General features: G+C 44.7%; 1 protein-coding gene across 1 annotated transcript in view; it reads right to left on the reverse strand.

Annotated features, from left to right (window-relative positions):
- The window catches only part of LOC118088691 (copine-5), a 133,057-nt gene that overhangs the window by 74,204 nt on the left and 40,078 nt on the right, over window positions 1–18,775 (reverse strand). Inside the window, exons 2-5 of the mRNA XM_060276994.2 lie at window positions 18,280–18,320; window positions 16,735–16,781; window positions 2,489–2,592; window positions 897–936 (exon numbers count right to left, since the gene is read on the reverse strand). Coding sequence (XP_060132977.2) covers window positions 897–936; window positions 2,489–2,592; window positions 16,735–16,781; window positions 18,280–18,320 — 232 coding nt within the window. The remainder of the gene's footprint in view (window positions 1–896; window positions 937–2,488; window positions 2,593–16,734; window positions 16,782–18,279; window positions 18,321–18,775) is intronic.

Raw genomic sequence — 18,775 nt, forward strand, 5'->3', positions numbered from 1 at the left:
TTAATACTAATAGCTGTGTGTCACATTTTTGCACGTCTATTTTCTCAAACAGAGGCATTAGCATCTGCTGAAATTTCCTCTTCTGACCAGTTTTTTAAAGGTACAATAATCCTGCCTGCCTTTTCACGTGGTCACCATACTTCTTTGGGCAACAGAAAAACAGTAAGTAAATAATGTTCAGGGATGATGGAAGTTGTAGTCCAGCAACATCTGGATCTGGAGGACTGAAGTCCCCACCCCCATCCCTGATTTAGGGAAATTAAAGATAGAAGAACTGGAGGATGAATAAACAGAACAAGTACTGTAAAGGAACCTTAAACTAAATGAGGAAAAGCAAACGATAACTAGCTAAAAGAAATTAAAAGCGGAGGAATTATTATCATAATCATGCATGCAGACAAGATAAGGGAGGTGTCAGAATACTAAACAGAAACTGAAGCTGGGAACAGGGAAGACTGATTAAAAAGAGAATTGCAATAATCCAACAAGGACAAAAAGAAAGAGAGAATGAACCAAAGTATAGACAGAATCAGCAGAAAGGAAAGACTGGATTTTAACTGTATTTTACAACATAGGGAGGGACCATTGTACAAAGCACATGATGATTTGCATGCAGATAGTCCAGGGTTAAATCCCTGGCCTCTCCCGTTAAGAAATGTTCAGTTAGCAAAGGATGGGTAAGACCTCTGCCTGAAACTGAGGGGAGCTACTGCCAGTCAGAGTGGCCAATATTGGGCTAGACAGGCAAATATTCCGACGCAGGATAGGACAGTTTTCTATATTCCTAACAACGGAATTGGAAAGGAAAAAAAGGAAGAGAATGATTAATGGGTAAGTATCTCAGAATGGATGTGAAAGGATTGCACGAAGAAGCAGAGAAGGTGCCCTTAACTTACATGTTTAGACAGGTCGGGGCTCTTGGAGTCCACATCATAGCTGCACATAAAGAGAAGCAGAAACCATATATCACATTCCAGCCATGTCCTGCCCTGGCATTTTGGACTCTGCAAAGCCTATGAAGCAAATAAGAGCATGGCAGCTAGGAGACTGCAACATCCGTGGAGAAGGAAACAACTGCAATGGTTTTTAAGGCCAGGAAAGCAAAGCCCTACCTTCCTTATGTGGGTTCGTATGCTTTGCATCTTGAGAGTGGACTTGAATTGTCTCCTTTATTCATTACTTAAAGCAACCTTCCCTTTCCTAACTTCTGGCCCTCCATATATTGTGGACATGTGCTCCCATTAGCCCCAACCAGCAGGTCTGTGTTGGCCGGGACTGATGGGAGTTGTAGTACGAAACATCGGGAGGGCCCCCAGTTTTGGAAGGCTGTGTTAAAGTGACAGTGGGGATTTTCAGGAGTAGCTGCCAGGGAGGGAAGAGTTAACCTTCCCCACCCTCTTTCCAACCACAAGCTGTCCAAAAATCCTTGCTGCCCTCTCCTCCCCACATAGCAACTAGGTCTTAAAACACCTAAAAGACCTATTGGCACAAATGGGAGTTTAACTGTCCTGCAAAGTTGTTGATACAGGAAAAACAAATTTGGATAGTATCTGTTCTGTGCTGGAGAATGGTTTGTAGGGGATAAAATGGCAAAGGATAATTATGAGGAAGAAATTTGTGTCAGCATGACTTTCTGCTCCCCAAGGGATTTTTCCCCCACGCCAAGGGCCTTTGGCAACATTGCTCAATAAAGTGTGGATCTCCTAAGTAAGGAGGAACTTTGGAGAATCTAATTTCAGGGCAGAACAGTGTAAGAATTCCAAAGGAGAACTGACAAAGCCTGGCTCGATAAGGCAATAATCCTGAGATTAATTGGAATTATTGCTGCCCTTGGCGCTCTGAATAAAAAGAAGTCTGCTGAATTTCAATGCACTTGGGGCTTCTTTCTGTCTTTGCAAATCCTAGCAAGGGAAATGTGCATGCTTCCTCTTTGTGATATCGTCTCAGCAAGCCATCGGATGTTATCCAACCAGACTTGTTATTGAAAGGCATTGGGGCCCTCCAGACTGCCTGCCTGCCTTCTTGCAGGTGTATTCTGCAATGTGTTATTGAAACAGTACTAGTGGATCAGTGTGTGGATTTCAGTGTGTGGATTTACACTGGGCCATCCACACATCAGTCCGTTCTATTCGTTGCTCTGTGATGCTTCCCCAGTGTCACTACCGCATTGCCATCTGGAGAAGCACTCTTGCGCTATAGCAAAGCAACAGTGAGAGGGTGCGGAATATACTAGAACATTTGCGGTATAAGAAATCGCAGCATTTCCGCAGGGACTGGCACTGACTAGAAATAAAGCAATATGTCTACCCGAAAACATTTGCAGGCTCAAATGGCATGGAAGGTGGAATTGCATATAACTGCCCCGATGCCATAATGAGCACAAATTGTCATGAATGCACCATAAAACGGACACATGGAGGGGCCATTGAAATTCTCTTTGCACCTTCTACTCGCCCACACTCAGAATGCCCCGAGCAATGTCACTCACAGATCAAAACGTAAATTCTGCTTCTCTTCAAAAAAGTAATCGAGGATGAACTTGCGCACGAAGTCAGGGTTCAAGGTGTTGTCAATGACTTCCGTCCTGCCAAACTGTGAAGGGAAGGAAGACAAATGAGATACAGTCCAATGGGGCATACGGTGGCAGGTGGAAGCCCCCAGCCTCATATATATGTTAGCATTTGTCACCTGGGCCAGTTGTGAGACTGCCCAGGGCAAGGACAAAGCCAGCGCACACATGCCCGGCTACTACTGAGTCCGGTGGTGCAATCATCTGCGGTTGCTCTCAGCTTGAAAAACAACACACACAGGAAAGCCATTGGATAAGGCTAAACTATTTTATTGCATAGCAGGCAGTGGAGAGAGAACAAAGGAAACAACAGTTCCACTTCAGGAACAAAACAGTAGACGAACATCCTGTCTACGTCACATCCACTCTGTGGGAACAAAATACATACAGTCATATGATAAACAATAATCCTATGACTGCAGGCACGGGTAATGAATCTCAACAATATATGCTGCTGAGGCCTGAGTTGATAGGGACTGACCAGGAAATGGGCTTGTGGAGAGTCGTTTCATTAAAACTTCAACCCAATATGTGGTGCTATGAAAAAGATGAACTCCAGGTAGAGGGTTCATGAGGGTCATGAGTACTGAAAATGAACCTGCCAATATCAGAATGCCTTTATGTAGATTGGTTGACAAAAGCATGAGGCAGGCAGTCTGCTGGTTACATTATTTATTCTTACATTTATATTTCACCTTTCCTCCAAGGAACTCAAGGCACGGTTCTTTCCCTCCCCATTTTATTCCCACAGCAACCCTGTGAGGAAGGTTAGGCTGAGAGATGGTGGCTTCCCCAAGCTTCATGGCTGAGTGGGGATTTGAACCCTGGTTTCCCAGGCCCTAGTCCAACACTCTAACCACTGCAGCGCACTGGGAATGCTCAGTCATTAGGTGCAAACTAGTTGTGTATTGCAGCGACTGATGCACAAGGTGTATGCTATGAAACTCAGCCTACTAAATAGGCACAGCTGAAGGATATGGGAGTGGTTTGACCTTTCCAGAGATAGAGAAGGGTGTGTGGGAAAAGAAAATGTTCAAACTGAGGAAATGCAACAGTGAAAACAGAAAGGGGGTGGACAAGAGAGTCAGTGTAAAAACAGGAACCTCTTAGATCTGAAACTGCCAATTTCTTGTTTGCATTTTAAGTGTGGTAGCAAAGGGCAGCTGTCTTTGCACAAAGCTAGCCTAGCAAGAGTTCATAAAGGCTGTGTGATTAAGTCTCTCTAGGTGCATCAATTAAACGGATGTTAATTATACGTCATCAGTCCTCAGGGGGTCACAGAATTGCGGGGTGGACTTAGGGAGCCTTCCTGTCTGCTAACAATTAATATCTTTAGGAGATAAATTAATCCTATGACACAATCATGGTTTGTGGGTGGGTGGCTTCTGATGGGAGATACTTCCAAGACCATGGAGAAAGGAATCTGCCCTTGAAGAAAATTCAACTCTCAGCTGTTGTACAACCTGAGAGGTAGGAGAGCCCTGTTGTCCCTTGTGAACTGAAGGACAGAAAGGTAAAGTTATAGAGCAGGACCTGATCATCTCTGTAAGAGCACTGAATTTGTCAGCTGACCACTTGAAGGAACTCATTTCAATTGCTGTTTGTAAAGCAACAAAGCACAGACTGGAACAAACCTAGGTACCTTGGAAGTTCCCTTATATCAAGTCAGACCATTGGTCCACCTAGCTCAGCATTGCCTATACCAGGCATCCCCAAACTGCGGCCCTCCAGATGTTTCGGCCTACAACTCCCATGATCCCTAGCTAACAAGACCAGTGGTCAGGGATGATGGGAATCGTAGTCCAAAACATCTGGAGGGCCGAAGTTTGGGGATGCCTGGCCTACACTAACTGGCAGTCACTCTCCAGGGTATCAGGCAGGGACCTATCTCAGCCCTACCTGCAGATGCTGGGGATTGAACCAAGGATCTTCTGCATGCACTTTGCCATGACTGAGTTTGCACTGGTGTGGTAGAAGCACTGGGGGTTCAATCTCTTTCCCAACTTGTATATGCCATGCATGGGGAAGAGCTGTGGCTCGGTGATAGAGCATCTGCCTTACATGCAGAAAGTCGCAGGTTCAATCCCCAGCATCTCCCAGCAGTGGTGGAGCTTCATGCTCCGGCACCGGGAGCAGGGCTGGTGCCCGTTCTGGGGGCGGGGCGCGCCTCCTGGAGGGGTGAGGCACGCATTTCAGGGGCGGGGCACGCATTCCAGGGCCGTGGTACGCCTCCCGGAGGGGCGTGGCGCATGTTCTGGGGGTGGGGCGCACCTCCTGGAGGGCCATGATCTGCGTTCCGGGGGCGTGGCACGCGTTCTGGGGGCGTGGTGTGTGTTTTGGGGGCAGGGCAGGCGCCCGCGATGGCAGTCCTTGGAGCCCGCCGCTCAGGGCAGCCCGCCCCCACCGCCCCTATCTTTCTACGCCCCTGTCTCCCAGTAGGGCAGGGAGATAGATTCCTGCCTTAAATCCAGGAAAGCTACTTTGAATTATTTGATCTCTGCAAATTAGACTGATCTCAGTTACACTGATAATAATACTAAGCTGATCATGGGGAAAACCAAGCTCCCACTATTGTTGTTGTTGTTGTTTTCACCTTTCTACCTTTCTTCTTTTACATGTTTTAAACTATAAAATAGGTAGCAGTAATCTCTGTGTATACTTTGTAGAGTGATCAGGGAATTTAGGTGATCAGAACGACGAATGACCTGACATTTCTCCGATGAAAATAGGGACGTCCCATTCCATAATGATAATTTTACTATTTATACCCCACATATCTGACTGGGTTTCCCCAATCACTCTGGGCAGCTTGCAACATATATAAAAACATAATAAAACATTACACGTTGAAAAAACTTCCCTATCCAGGATTGCCTTCAGACGGCTCAGGGGGTCAGATAACTCCATACCCTCCAACATTTCTCCAATGAAAATAGGGGCATTCTAAGAAAAAGTGGGTTTTTCAAAGCTATGGTTTTCCCAGTAGTGATGCTGTATAGTCCCAGTGAGAGCTGGACCATAAAGAAGGCTGATCGCCGAAGAATTGATGCTTTTGAATTATGGTGCTGGAGGAGACTCTGGAGAGTCCCATGGACTGCAAGAAGATCAAACCTATCCATTCTTAAGGAAATCAGCCCTGAGTGCTCACTGGAAGGACAGATCGTGAAGCTGAGGCTCCAATACTTTGGCCACCTCATGAGAAGAGAAGACTCCCTGGAAAAGACCCTGATGTTGGGAAAGATGGAGGGCACAAGGAGAAGGGGACAACAGGGGACGAGATGGTTGGACAGTGTTCTCGAAGCTACCAACATGAGTTTGACCAAACTGTGGGAAGCAGTCGAAGACAGGAGTGCCTGGCATGCTCTGGTCCATGGGGTCACGAAGTGTCCGACATGACTAAACGACTAAACAACAACAAAGAAAAAGTGGGACATTCTGGAATCAAATCAGAAACCGGGATGGCTTCTCTAAATCAGGGACGTCCCTGGAAAATAAGGACTTGTGGAGGGTCTGTCATTCTTATTAAGAAATACAGGCCTCTGCCCCAATCTTAGATCATCATTCCAAAATTTAAGCTTGCCTATATCATTATTCCTTAGTTGCAATGGAAACATGGCAGGCCTTGCTTAGCATTTTTCTGTGCATGATGCTTAAGAATTAGGATGATGAGGGGATAATCGGCAAGAGGATTAATATGCAAACATCTCAGCAATAGGCCAGAGGGTGAAAAGCTTTACAGTCTTGTTTTATTCTTACGGTTCATTTATTTGTCTCTCTTTCTGTAAGGCAAAGCGTGAAATTTTGGCAAAAAAAAGGTACTCTAATGATAAGAAAGAGATTACATGATACAGTGAGAATCCTGTGGAAGTAAGCCTTATTATGGCAAAGGAAGAAAGAAAACTAGAAAAAACACACACTTCTGACTATGAATTTCTCTTGCCCAAGGACTCCCAATCCTCAACCTCAGCTTGAAGCACAGGTAAACAGGGTCAATGCAGAACGTTGCTCCTCCAGAGGGAGCACCTGCCCTGCTCTGCCCTGGATAAAACAAATCATGGTGAATAGAGCAAAGGCCGACATCTCTGATCATGAAAAGTTGCACTTTCCTTCCATCTCATCACCACAAGGTTTAGCATAAATAAATCCATGCTTGCCTATTTAAAATATTTACACTTTGTTGACTGAAGAAGGAGCTAAGCACAATATATAATTAAAACTAATTCCCATATAGTTGGTACGCTTGCCAGGCAGAGGTGGTGAACGGAACTTCTTTGTCTGAGTCACTCTCAGGATGCATCTGTTATGTTAACCAGGGAGACGGACAGATGCCAGAGCTTAAAATAATAATATGGAATAATTCTCGCAATTTGCCCAGAGGGCCACCTTGTCACAGGCTGAGCATCTGCTCTTTTTGAGAAAGCAGAGACATCAAGGTGTTTTCAAGCTGAATGTTTCTTAATGCCATTTTTTAAAAAGGAAATTCAGGAGAGATTCGGGAATTGCACTACTTGGGGAAATAAGAAGATAAGACAAGCCTGTTGGGTCAAGTCATCTAGTCCAGCATCCTGTTCTCACAGTGGCTGACCTAATGCTTGTGAGGAATCTGCAAGCTGGACATGAGAGCAACAGCACTCTGCTCACCTGTGATTCCCAGCAAGTGATATTTAGAGGCAGGTAAAAGGTAAAAAGGTAAAGGACCCCTGGATGGTTAAGTCCAGTCAAAGGCGACTATGGGTTTGTGGCGCTCATCTCACTTTCAGGCCAAGGGAGCCGGCGTTTGTCCACAGACAGTTTTCTGGGTTATGTGGCCAGCATGACTAAACCGCTACTGGCGCACGGAGGACCGTGACAGAAGCCAGAGCACATGGAAATGCCGTTTACCTTCCCGCCACAGTAGTACTTATTTATCTACTTGCACTGGCATGCTTTTGAACTGCTAGGTTGGCAGGAGCTGGGACAGAGCAACGGGAACTTACCCCATAGCGGGGATTCGAACCGCCAACCTTCCGATCAGCAAGCCCAAGAGGCTCAGTGGTTTAGACCACAGCGCCACCCGCGTCCCCTTGGTATTTAGAGGCATACTACCTCTGACAGCACCAGCCCAGGAAGTTTTTTCACTTCAGGCAAAACAGAAAACGGGACCCTCCCCACCTCCTCCTCCACTGCCACCACCCCCTCCACTGTTGTCTCTGCCTGAGGTGATTGGAAGTGGCCCACAGAAGCCCAGGCAAGCTGAAGGAGGCTGAAGATGAGCAGGCGGCAGCAGAGGGGCAGTGGTGGAGGAGCAGGAGGAGGCAGGCGACAAGTGACAAACACAGGAGGCAGCAAGCAGCACACTCCTCAAGGCGCAGATCTGCCACCCCTTCCAGCTGTCCCCAGCCAGCTGCCAGAGGCGACTGCCCATAGCTGCCAAGTTATCCCCCTTTTTAAGGGAAATTCCCTTATGCTGAATAGGCTTCCTCGTGAGAAAAGGGAAAACTTGGCAGCTATGCGACTGCCTCACTGTGCCAGCCCTGACAGCAGAGGTAGAGCAAACCCATGTAGGCCAGACTTCTGTGCCTTTAATTGCCCTGCTCTCTTTTGAGTCTGGAAACCTTAAAGAGAAACCAGCAGACCCTTTGCTTGGAAATTAAACAAATGGTCTGCTGGTTTCTCTTTAAGGTTTCTAGACTCAAAAGAGAGCAGGGCAATTAAAGGCACAGAAGTCCTGTCCTCTATCTATTGAGTCTGGCAACCCTAAACCCAGGTTTAAGTTTTTTACATGCAAGAAATTGTTGACAGGGGCCAGGGACGAATCAGACATGCAGACCTCCTTGTCCATCCTGAAGTGGCATTTCCTAAGATAAAGTTGATACTGCTACAGGTATAAATACGGCCTCTTACAACTAATCACTGTTCTCATGCCTGAGCACTGAAAACCCTGTTCTTACTTCTTCCACCCCCCACGCTTCTGAGATAAGATTGGGGAAGCACCCTTCCAAGTCTTTATTCATGCGCTAGAAAGAAAGCTAAGCTTCCTGATGCTCCCTTTTGCACCCTGTACCAACCTTCATGCTTGCAATCACAGAAGAGCAGAAAATACGCAGATGCTATCCCAAAGGACCGGTGACGCCAGAATCAGAGTTCTTTCTTCTTGAGTCCTGAGCGACTGCTCTGACAGTTGAGCTGTTTCAGCCCCTAGACGGAGGCTCCAATTAAGCCAGCAACATTTTCTCAAGCACTGAACAGGACCAATTTCCTACTTTATCCTCCACATCATCCCATGATGGTTACTGTCTTTTGCACATTTTTTCCCCATGCTTCTTTACTGCCTTCACTGGGAGGTGAGATGTGGGTGAAGGGTGGATAGGTAGGAGCTGGGGAATGCAAGCCTTGCAGCTGTACAGCAGTGGAGATACAAGACAGGAGGCCAAAGATAGCCTCAAATATTACCTCCAGATATGGGGCAGTGCTTTAGAGAACAATTATCTGTGATGAGTTGCAATATTAACCACCACTTCATTGTGCTAATTTGTGTCCATTGTGCAATAACACAGAATGCCATAAAGTGTTTTGAGAAGCAGCAGATGAGTTGATAGGCACGGGGCCTGTTTTTAATAATTAAAGTCAACTCTGGACTTAAAGGTTATTTCACACCGAGGGGACTTTGAACCTCGACAGAATCGTGGAATGAACCAGGTCCCCAGCTTAGACGAGAAATCAAGGCAGCTCAGTCTAAACAAGCAAACAAATGCCAACATCATCCAATGGAACAATGTATATTTTATGACTCAAAAAGTGTAAGAGTGAGCCCAAGGGAAATGCCAATAGGTGCAACATGGTTTTAATAAGAGTTGTTTCCCATGCTTCAACTCACATGCTTTTGATTGGCTTATACAGGCAGTAGAATCAAGAGGAAACTCTTTTTCTGGATGGTAGAACATTACTTGGTATGTCAGGAGTCAGAAATCCAAATGCTCTCCTGCCATACACACACACACCTGAAAGCAGAAAACTAGTGTGGCCAAGAGAAGTCTAGTCTTTTCCCTGGCAAGTTGTTTTCCTATGGCAGTAAACCTCCTCCCTGCAGGAAGCATCACACTATAGCCTTAATGGCCCCTCCAGGCTTATGGGGTTTTTTTGGGGGGGCACATCCTACAACATGTCTCTGATGCAATAATGGAGCATTAGTGCTGCATTCAATTGAGTTTGCATTTAAAGGGAAGGCATACTTTCCAAAACAATGCAAGGGTTGAAATACAGCCATCCTGTGAAATTCACACTTCTCTGAATTTTGTGAGGCAGTTATCCAACCAAGCAATACAGTATGTAGAAAAATGCACATACTAGCGTAAAGTGTCCGTAAAAATGCATATATTAGTCAGCGAAACATACAAAAAAAATCATTATTTTAGGGGGAAATATGCATATATCAGGCAAAATTGAGCATATTAGGAGAAATTTCCACTAAAATGCTAATGAATTTAATGAAGACTAGAACAAGAAAAAGAAATCGCAAACTCAAACTCAAACAAGCAAAGAAGAATTGTGCACCCCACACAAGTCATTACAGCAGCACAGTCAAACATCTTCTCATGGGAAATTATACAAACTTCCAGGCAATTTTCCCACTCAGCCCCCTGCAGCTTCAGGAGAGAGAGAGAGAAAATACATCCATTAAAGAATACTTTCATGATTTAATTTTGTAATTTCTTATATATAAAAACTAAATAATTAAAAGTGACATTTTCTAGTTTGCTTGTCATTCTTTTCTTTTCCTTTTCCCTTCAAGTTGCATGAATGCCTAAGCTGCAGTCCTACCAGGGAATAAGTCTCATTGAATTCAATGGGACTTCTGAGTAGAAATCCATAAACTTGCATTCTAAATATCTATATAGAATGTTACCTAGGTGCTCAAGGCACTTTGAGCACATTCCATCAGCAATCCTCCCAGCAATGCAGTAAAACAGGCCAATATTATTATCCTCATATTGCTGACGGGTTGGAGGGGAGTGAGACTTGAAAGGTGGTGACTTTCTGTGCCCACCCAGGGAATTCATGACTGCAGTGGGATTTGCACCAATGACTTCTTGGTGCGCAACTCACTCTGTTAATTACTACAGGAGCTCTCGATAAGCCTCCCTCTCTTCACTTTTGCAAACAACAGCTCATGGTGTTGATTCAGCAATTATGCAGCTCACAACACTGATTTGGGCACCATCTTCAGAGAGATGCCAAACCTCTTCCTTTTTAGTTTAGGAGCAATACCATGGACAGCATCACAAAGAGCTAATTTGGGCTCCCCGTTTTACTACTTGCCCAATATTCTCTAAACAGAGCTCCTGATCCAAAGTACTAACAGTTAGGATTGAACGACTGCTTAGAAATCTGAGAATTCTCTCGATATTAATAAAATAAAATAAGATTTGGGGGAGCGATACAGGGACCAGGTGACTTGTGTGCCTGCTTAGTCTGCTGTCCAAACGCTCACTCTTGAGAGGCAACATCAAAGTCCCTTTTTGGAGCCGTTTATCTTACAATTCCCCTCCCAGAGCTACCATTCCTAGAGTGCTTTAACAATCAGTCCCTCTTCCCAGGTAGTTCCTGGGAAACAGATAAAACTTAATGTTGTGGTGCTCATATGGTCAAACCAGACTTTACAGAACAGCAACTTTCTCTCCCCACTATACACCTTCACTGAATGGGGTCATGTGACTCTCGCTCTCACATAAGTTCACGTCAGAGTGGATAGACTTCGAACAAAGCATCAAAATCAACCAATTGCTTCCAGTTTGCAATGGCGTGCTTAATGTTCATCTGCTCTCAGCTCAGTACATGCTGGTAGTGGAGTAGAAGTCCCCTCAATAATTTCAAAAATGATCGTCACACAAACACCCTCTGTAATTCAAGCACTGACTCTGTGGAGAGGAGTATACTTTCAGAAGCAGCCTTATGCATGTAACTGCTCTGGAATGTAAGTTTCAAGCACTGGTAGTGTGATAAAAGTGGCAATATACGAAGAAGAAGAAGAAGAAGAAGAAGAAGAAGAAGAAGAAGAAGAAGAAGAAGAAGAAGAAGAAGAAGAAGAGGAGTTTGGATTTGATATCCCGCTTTATCACTACCCAAAGGAGTCTCAAAGCGGCTAACCTTCTCCTTTCCCTTCCTCCCCCACAACAAACACTCTGTGAGGTGAGTGGGGCTGAGAGACTTCAAAGAAGTGTGACTAGCCCAAGGTCACCCAGCAGCTGCAAGTGGAGGAGCAGAGACGCGAACCCGGTTCCCCAGATTAGGAATCTACCGCTCTTAACCACTACACCACACTAGAGACACTCAAGTATGGAGAAGGAGGGGGGTGGAATCCTCCAAATGCAAGTAAATATAAGAAAGAATGGGATTTTATCATTCCTTTTTTTCCCTTTTCCAAGTTTCCCTTTCCCTGGGGTGTCAAATCGAATGGGTTTGAATTTTATGCTGAGACAAGTAAACCAACTTAAAGCCTCCTACAATTAAACCAGTCTAGCAATCTTTCCCATGTCTGCTCATTGATGTCATCCCACACTGCTTTATGCATATTCAAATGTTTGAATAATTATGTCTGAATAATTATGTTCCACACTCAGGGGATTGCTGTGGAGAAGGCCCTTGTTTCCGCCCATCATGCCTTAGTCAACGCAGGCAGGAGGGCCTCTTCTCCAACTGAGCGCATGGGGTGTGTAAGAAGGCTATACAGGAGATGCCTTGCCCCTGATCTTCCACTGTCCAGCAATAGAAAATCCCCCAAAGGAGACAAACACCAACAGCCTATAGAACATGGATTGCCAAAGCGGCTCCCCCAGGTGTTGCTGGGACACCCATCATCCCTGACGGCTGGTTCTGTTGGTCGGGACTAATGGCAGATGGAGCAAAACAACATCTTCAGGGCACCAGTTGCTACACCTTCTATACTGCACCTCTCCCAAGATCTCTGCACAAACCTCCCTGCACACAATCGTGGCTCACAGCACGGATACAAAGCTGCCCTGCCCTGAGACCAGCTGACCCCTTACTAAACAGGTGCCCGGCGAGAGCTGAGAAGTTAATCATGGAGAAACAACTGCCAAGCTCCTCTTACAACAGCAGCTCAGCCAGTAAGTATTGTGAGAATGTCCTATGAACCTTCCTTTGGTAGGTTCTGCAGTATTACAAATAAATGAGGATCTTGTCTGTATCGTAAATGCAGACAGGCAGGACAGCACTCTGCAGCTGCATTTCAAAGGATCCTTTTTTAACAGATGTGGCAGCTTTTGGTACGAGGGGTCCTACTGCATGCATGCAGATGTGCGGAAGGGAATGTCCATGTGTGATAACTATGCGTGCTACTAAACTAGGGAGCAAACAAGGTTAGAAGAGCCTGAGCTATATTGCCAAGAACGTATCACAATATTGACTCCTCCTTGTATGTATACTTCTCATTTTGTTTGCACCTAAATATTTGCATGTGTTGCTGGGTACACTCAATTAGGACTTGGCTGCCTAAAACTAATTGCTAGTATCTTCTTGCCAAGAATAATTGTGTTTTTTCCAAGAAATGACTTCTGCATATTGGCAGCACAGCTATCCCTAGATGCTACACCACCCTGGGTAGGCAACCGTTGACTTCAGGCATTGGCTAGATGGGATTCTGCTCCACAGCTTTATTTACCTGGTGATTTATGAGCTTTGAGCCCAAGTAGCAGCTCCATAACGCCTGACCTCAGGCAATCCTTCCATTGGCCTGCTGTAGCTTCTCAGTCTTTTTAGTGAACTGGATTAAGCTGAGGAAAGTAGCTTATTACAGAGAGGGGACTAAATGCAATTTGGTATATCCTGCAAGCTCTAAGCAAGCACCCACTGAGCTGACTGAGGGCAGAGTGGTATTAGTGTGGCAATACCTTATTCACCCGAATGGAACAGCCTCCACTGCGATAGGCCCAGCATGCCCCTTAAAATTTTAGTTTTCCCTTCCCTTATCCCCTGATATTTTTTTTCTCCCAGTAGAGAAGCCTCTCTGAGGATTTTCCAGCTCAGCTGTACTTTTTGCTACATATCTTTGAGCTCTGTCTTTTCCCACTGCTAGAGATATGCATTGTGGTTTGCTGGTATAATCTAATTTCTAGTTTGGGTTTCTCAAGACTTGTATAACTTCCTAAAAACACACACAAAGAGAGAGAGAGAGAGAGAGAGAGAGAGAGTAAATGACAAACCAAAACCACATTTGTTCATTCAACAGTCAACAATTAAAGTGCATATTAATATAAAATGTACCTTCTTATTTTATAAGCATAAATATATCTCTGAATCATCCGCCTTAATCAAAATCTGAAAATGGAATTAAGCTTAACCATGTGTAATTTATTGCAATCTTCTCTAATGAAAGTTGTGATTATAAAAGATAACTGAGGGGGACATGAATGCTTTAAATTAGGATTAATTAGGTTTTTGTCAGCATTGTACAAAATTAGGACATGATTGCACCTTCAACCTTCCGCAGGCAGAGCTACACATGAGGGGTGGGGTGGGGGACTAGTATAAAGGTCAATGGATCTCTTTTTATTCTCCCCCCATCACTGGCCAGTCCTTGGCTGGACTCACACACACAATGAGGCATTGATACACCATGGTAACCTACAGAAGGCTAGATGCATATATGGCTATCATTTTGATATATGTAAAATGTGTATGTATGAAGGCACACATGAATGTGGATGTGTGTTTATTTGTGTATGTATATATGGGGTCTCCTCCATATATGCTGGAGGAGACTCTTGAGAGTCCCATGGACTGCAAGAAGATCAAACCTATCCATTCTGAAGGAAATCAGCCCTGAGTGCTCCCTGGAAGGACAGATTGTGAAGCTGAGGCTCCAATACTTTGGCCACCTCATGAGAAGAGAAGACTCCCTTGGAAAAGACCCTGATGTTGGGAAAGATTGAGGGCACAAGGAGAAGGGGACAACAGAGGACGAGATGGTTGGACAGTGTTCTCGAAGCTACGAACATGAGTTTGACCAAACTGCGAGAGGCAGTGCAAGACAGGAGTGCCTGGCGTGCTATGGTCCATGGGGTCACGAAGAGTCGGACACGACTAAACGACTAGACAACAACAATATATGGGGTGGGGTGGGGAGAGAGTGAGAGAGATGCATATCATATAAATATATCAAAATAATCTCCATATACCGGTATGCACCCAAGATCTCAAGGTGATGCATATTGGGGAAAAATAAGAAAATAATATACAACTGCATGAAATCAGAGACTAAAAGTGGTTATATAAAAAGAAAAGCAATTTAAAACATCCAGTCATCCCCACAAAGATTAATATAGTCAATCACTATTAAAACAACCATCAGCAAAAGCCAGTGAAGAGGATACAAATCAGCAACCAATTGCTCAGTGAGATACCACTGATGCCAGGCGGGCCTTCCTGGAAACAGTATCCCTTCAGTCTGGGGCTACTGCTGAAAAGGCCATATCTCTTGTAATAGCGCCCCCCCCTCATACTTCTATAAGACGAGACCGTCCAAGGAGGGCCTCAGATGCTGACTTATGGGTTTGGTTAGGTTCATGCTGGAAGAGTTGTTTGTAAAGTACTGGGATCCTCAACCATATATGGCTTTTTATGTCGAAAGCAGCACTTCACAGTAGACCTGAAAACATACCAGAAGCCCGCGCAGCCAGAATAGAATTGTTGTTATATGATTGAACCCTCAGTCTGAGCACAAAATTGTGTTGCAGCTGCAGTTTCCAAACCATCTTCAAAGGCAGTCCCCAAAATAAAGAGTAATTTAACCATGAGGATACTAGGGCATGTACTACTAAAGACAGGTTACCAGCATCCAGATAAGGGCGCCTCCACTCCAGTGACCATAATAGATCCAAAAGTGCCCCCAAGCTATGAACCTCCTCCATCAGTGGGAGTGAGACCCCCACCCAGAGCTGGTAGAATGCCACTTACCCAGACAGCAGAACTGCCCACTAACAGTATCTCTGCCTTATTTGGATTGAGCTTCAGTTTACTGGCTCTCATCCAGTCCATTATCTCAGGCAGGCACCAGTTCAGTGCAACCACCAAAACAGCTGCTGGCAACGAAAAGGAGAAGCAGAGCTGCGTGCCACCAGCATATTGATGACAATGCACTCCAAAACTCTGGGTGACCCCACTCCATGGTTCCATGCAGATGTTCAATAGCAAGGGGCTGAATAATATTCCTCCAGCACTGCTTTATGGAGTCACCCATCTAAGAGGTGCCAGAATAATCACAAAGCAGTACCACCCACCTCCAATATAACCGCTTCAGAAGGATACTATGGTTAATAGCATCGAAAGTCCCCAAGAAATAAAGGAGAATCAACAGCAAGCTCTCCCATAAGCTAGCTGGGATGAGAGGAAGAGGGGAATAGTTCATCAAGCATCTTTAAGGGCTTGAAACTTGCTCAGTTACACTAAGTGGATAATGCTGGCAGAATAGAGTTGCTATCTCATGCACTCACATCAGCCAAGTCAACGGCCCAATAACTATAGCAGGATGTGCTTGTAAGGGTACTCAGGAAGCAAGCTGTATTCATTTGCCTTTTATTTTTATCTCTCTCTGGCTTTTGGCTACTTGTTGTTTGCAGCCATCAAAGGCTCCACTTACAGTATATGCTCACAGCAACCTGGATAGCACAGCATCCTCGAAAGCTCAGTTGGTTAGAGTTGGAATGTCACCTGCACCACACATACTAATAATATACGATATCTATGTTCCTGTGTGCTGCTCTGGTTCTCCAGAAGCAGCTTTGTCATGCTGGCCACGTGACCTGGAAGCTGTATGCCAGCGCCCTCGGCCAGTAACACGAGATGAGCGCAGCAACCCCAGAGTCAGTCACGACTGGACCTAATGGTCAGGTGTCCCTTTACCTTCATACAGACCCTTAGTGGTCTTCCATGTCATAAAGGGGATAGTTGTGCAGGTAGTAATATGGGCCGGCCTCACCAAGCCTGCATTTCAGAAGATGAAGCATAAAGGGGAGAAAATTGAGGTACAAAGCAGGGTAATCATTTGCAAATCCTGCCCAAGGCATCAGAGGCAGAAAAGTGGAATTAAATGCAGATTTTGATCACCCAACATCTTCCTAAGACCAGACCTGTTCCAGTCAAAAATGAAAATAAATGCAGATACATACCTCTCTCCACTGCTTGGTCTCTATGCCCTGAGTATACAGCACACACACTGCAAAGGGAAAACAGCTCAGCTCAGTCACTGGCAGAGTGAAGGCAGTGGTATCATACAGCATAGTCTGTGTTACCCAAAGCTTCTGCAAAAACAGGAACCCAGCAAACTTAACTATACCCTGATTCCCCATTGGTGATGGGGAGGGGGATCCCAAAGCTTTGACAGTTGGGATCTGTTATCTCTCTTTCCCCCCTTTCTACCACATTGACAACTGTGTAGAAAACCAGCACCAATGCATTTTTCTGCACAACGGATAGCATTGTGCACAAAAAAACCTATCAGAGTCAAAAAGACAAAAGCAGGTTCACTCGGTTCTAGACATGGGGCTGTATCCAATGATGCCCTTTGCAGTGATGGAAGATCCAGTGTAGGGTTTCGTCCGTGGAACAGTGAGGGGGGCACTTTTTGTTGGTCTCCCTTTCCCCCTGTGATATCCCCACGTAACCCCAAAATCTGCTGGATGGGAGAGGGTGGGGGGGATCAGTGAAAACTGCTTCACTCCCCCGGTCTGCTGATGAAAGATACTTTCGTTAGCCTAAGGCGCTAATTAAATATGACCCATGGTATGTGGACAGGTGGAAGCTGATTTCTGTAGAACCAGCCCAAGGTTCTACCCATCTGAAAGGGTGGATCATCTCTCCCCTCAACCATTTTTCACCCTCTGGCTCACGGATTTGCTTGTTTTTAGAGGCCCATCAGAAAGCAGCCTCAACATTCTATTATGGCAAATGCAAACACTTTTTCTCACAGTCTCTCATGGTCTAGCAAAGGAACTATAGAAATCAAAACTAGATCTTAAGGGTGTCTGTTTAAATTAGCCAATAATGATACCTTCATTAATGTATTTGGCTCCCTTTCAAATACTCCCCATTAGCAAAAGCATGGTGGAGATGTAGAGAAGATTAATGAGGTTTTAATGAAGAGCTGCTGCGAAGGCACCAGCACACTGGCTGGCAGCAAAGGCTGCTGCCCCGCCAAGATTTGATCAGGATCTGTTGCCTGTCCTCCTTCATCTGGGTGAGCTGCTAAGGATGCTGTCTATGTTCCCCTAAGGGACATCTCAAAGAAAATGGCATTTTGCAAGTGGAGCCACCAACCAAAGTGGAGTGCTCCTCTTTAAGGTTCTAGACAGACAGCCATGTTGCCAACCAGGAGTCAATGAATCCAGAACACCATCCAGCAACTTCAACTGATGTCAATGGAAGAACTAAATTTATGTCACAGAGGTTAAAATCAATGGGATTTAAACTACTTAATCTTGTTCATCATGCCCAAAGGGGGTGGTCTTTTATTCATTCATTTAAAGCATTTATAAACTTTTTTTTAAAAAGGTAATCTCTAAGCATGGGAAGGGGGGGAAATCTAAGCACTGTTAGAATCCATGCATTTGAAATGCAATGCATGGATTCTACAAGAACCTCTGTCAGCTAATCACAGAAGCCCTGTAGCCAAACTATATTACAAAGCAGTGAACCTATATAGAAAATGTACATACATGGGTCAGATTTGGAGAAAGTATCCTTATCCAGAAGATTTCTGAAATGAAAAAAGAGAGAGAAAGAATTACACAATTTCCAGTACACAGCAAAACTAATAATAATAATAATAATAATAATAATAATAATAATAATAATAATCCAATTCAATTTAGCCCAAACAACAGAAGCCTTTCTACTTAGAATAGCCTAGTGGCCAGCCTGGGTGGGAGACACCAATCCAAAATCTGACAATACTGTCAGATGCTTTGACACACCACATAAGTGGTGTGACTTAGTTCAGCACACATTGCTGAGGGTGCCTGGTTGTAGTTCCTAGCAGAAGGCAACACTATATATATATAAAATATTTATGTATTTCCTTTTTCTCATAACAAATATCCAATATCAATAACATTCATTTTTCAGTTTCCCCCCTCTCTGTTGACTTCCCTCAGCTTCCATTTCTGGTTTGTTACATCAAATGTTACATTCTGTTATATATAATAATGATTT

Source organism: Zootoca vivipara, chromosome 7 (genome assembly GCF_965207765.1).
Source record: "Zootoca vivipara chromosome 7, rZooViv2.hap1.1, whole genome shotgun sequence".
Classification (NCBI taxonomy): Eukaryota; Metazoa; Chordata; class Lepidosauria; order Squamata; family Lacertidae; genus Zootoca; species Zootoca vivipara.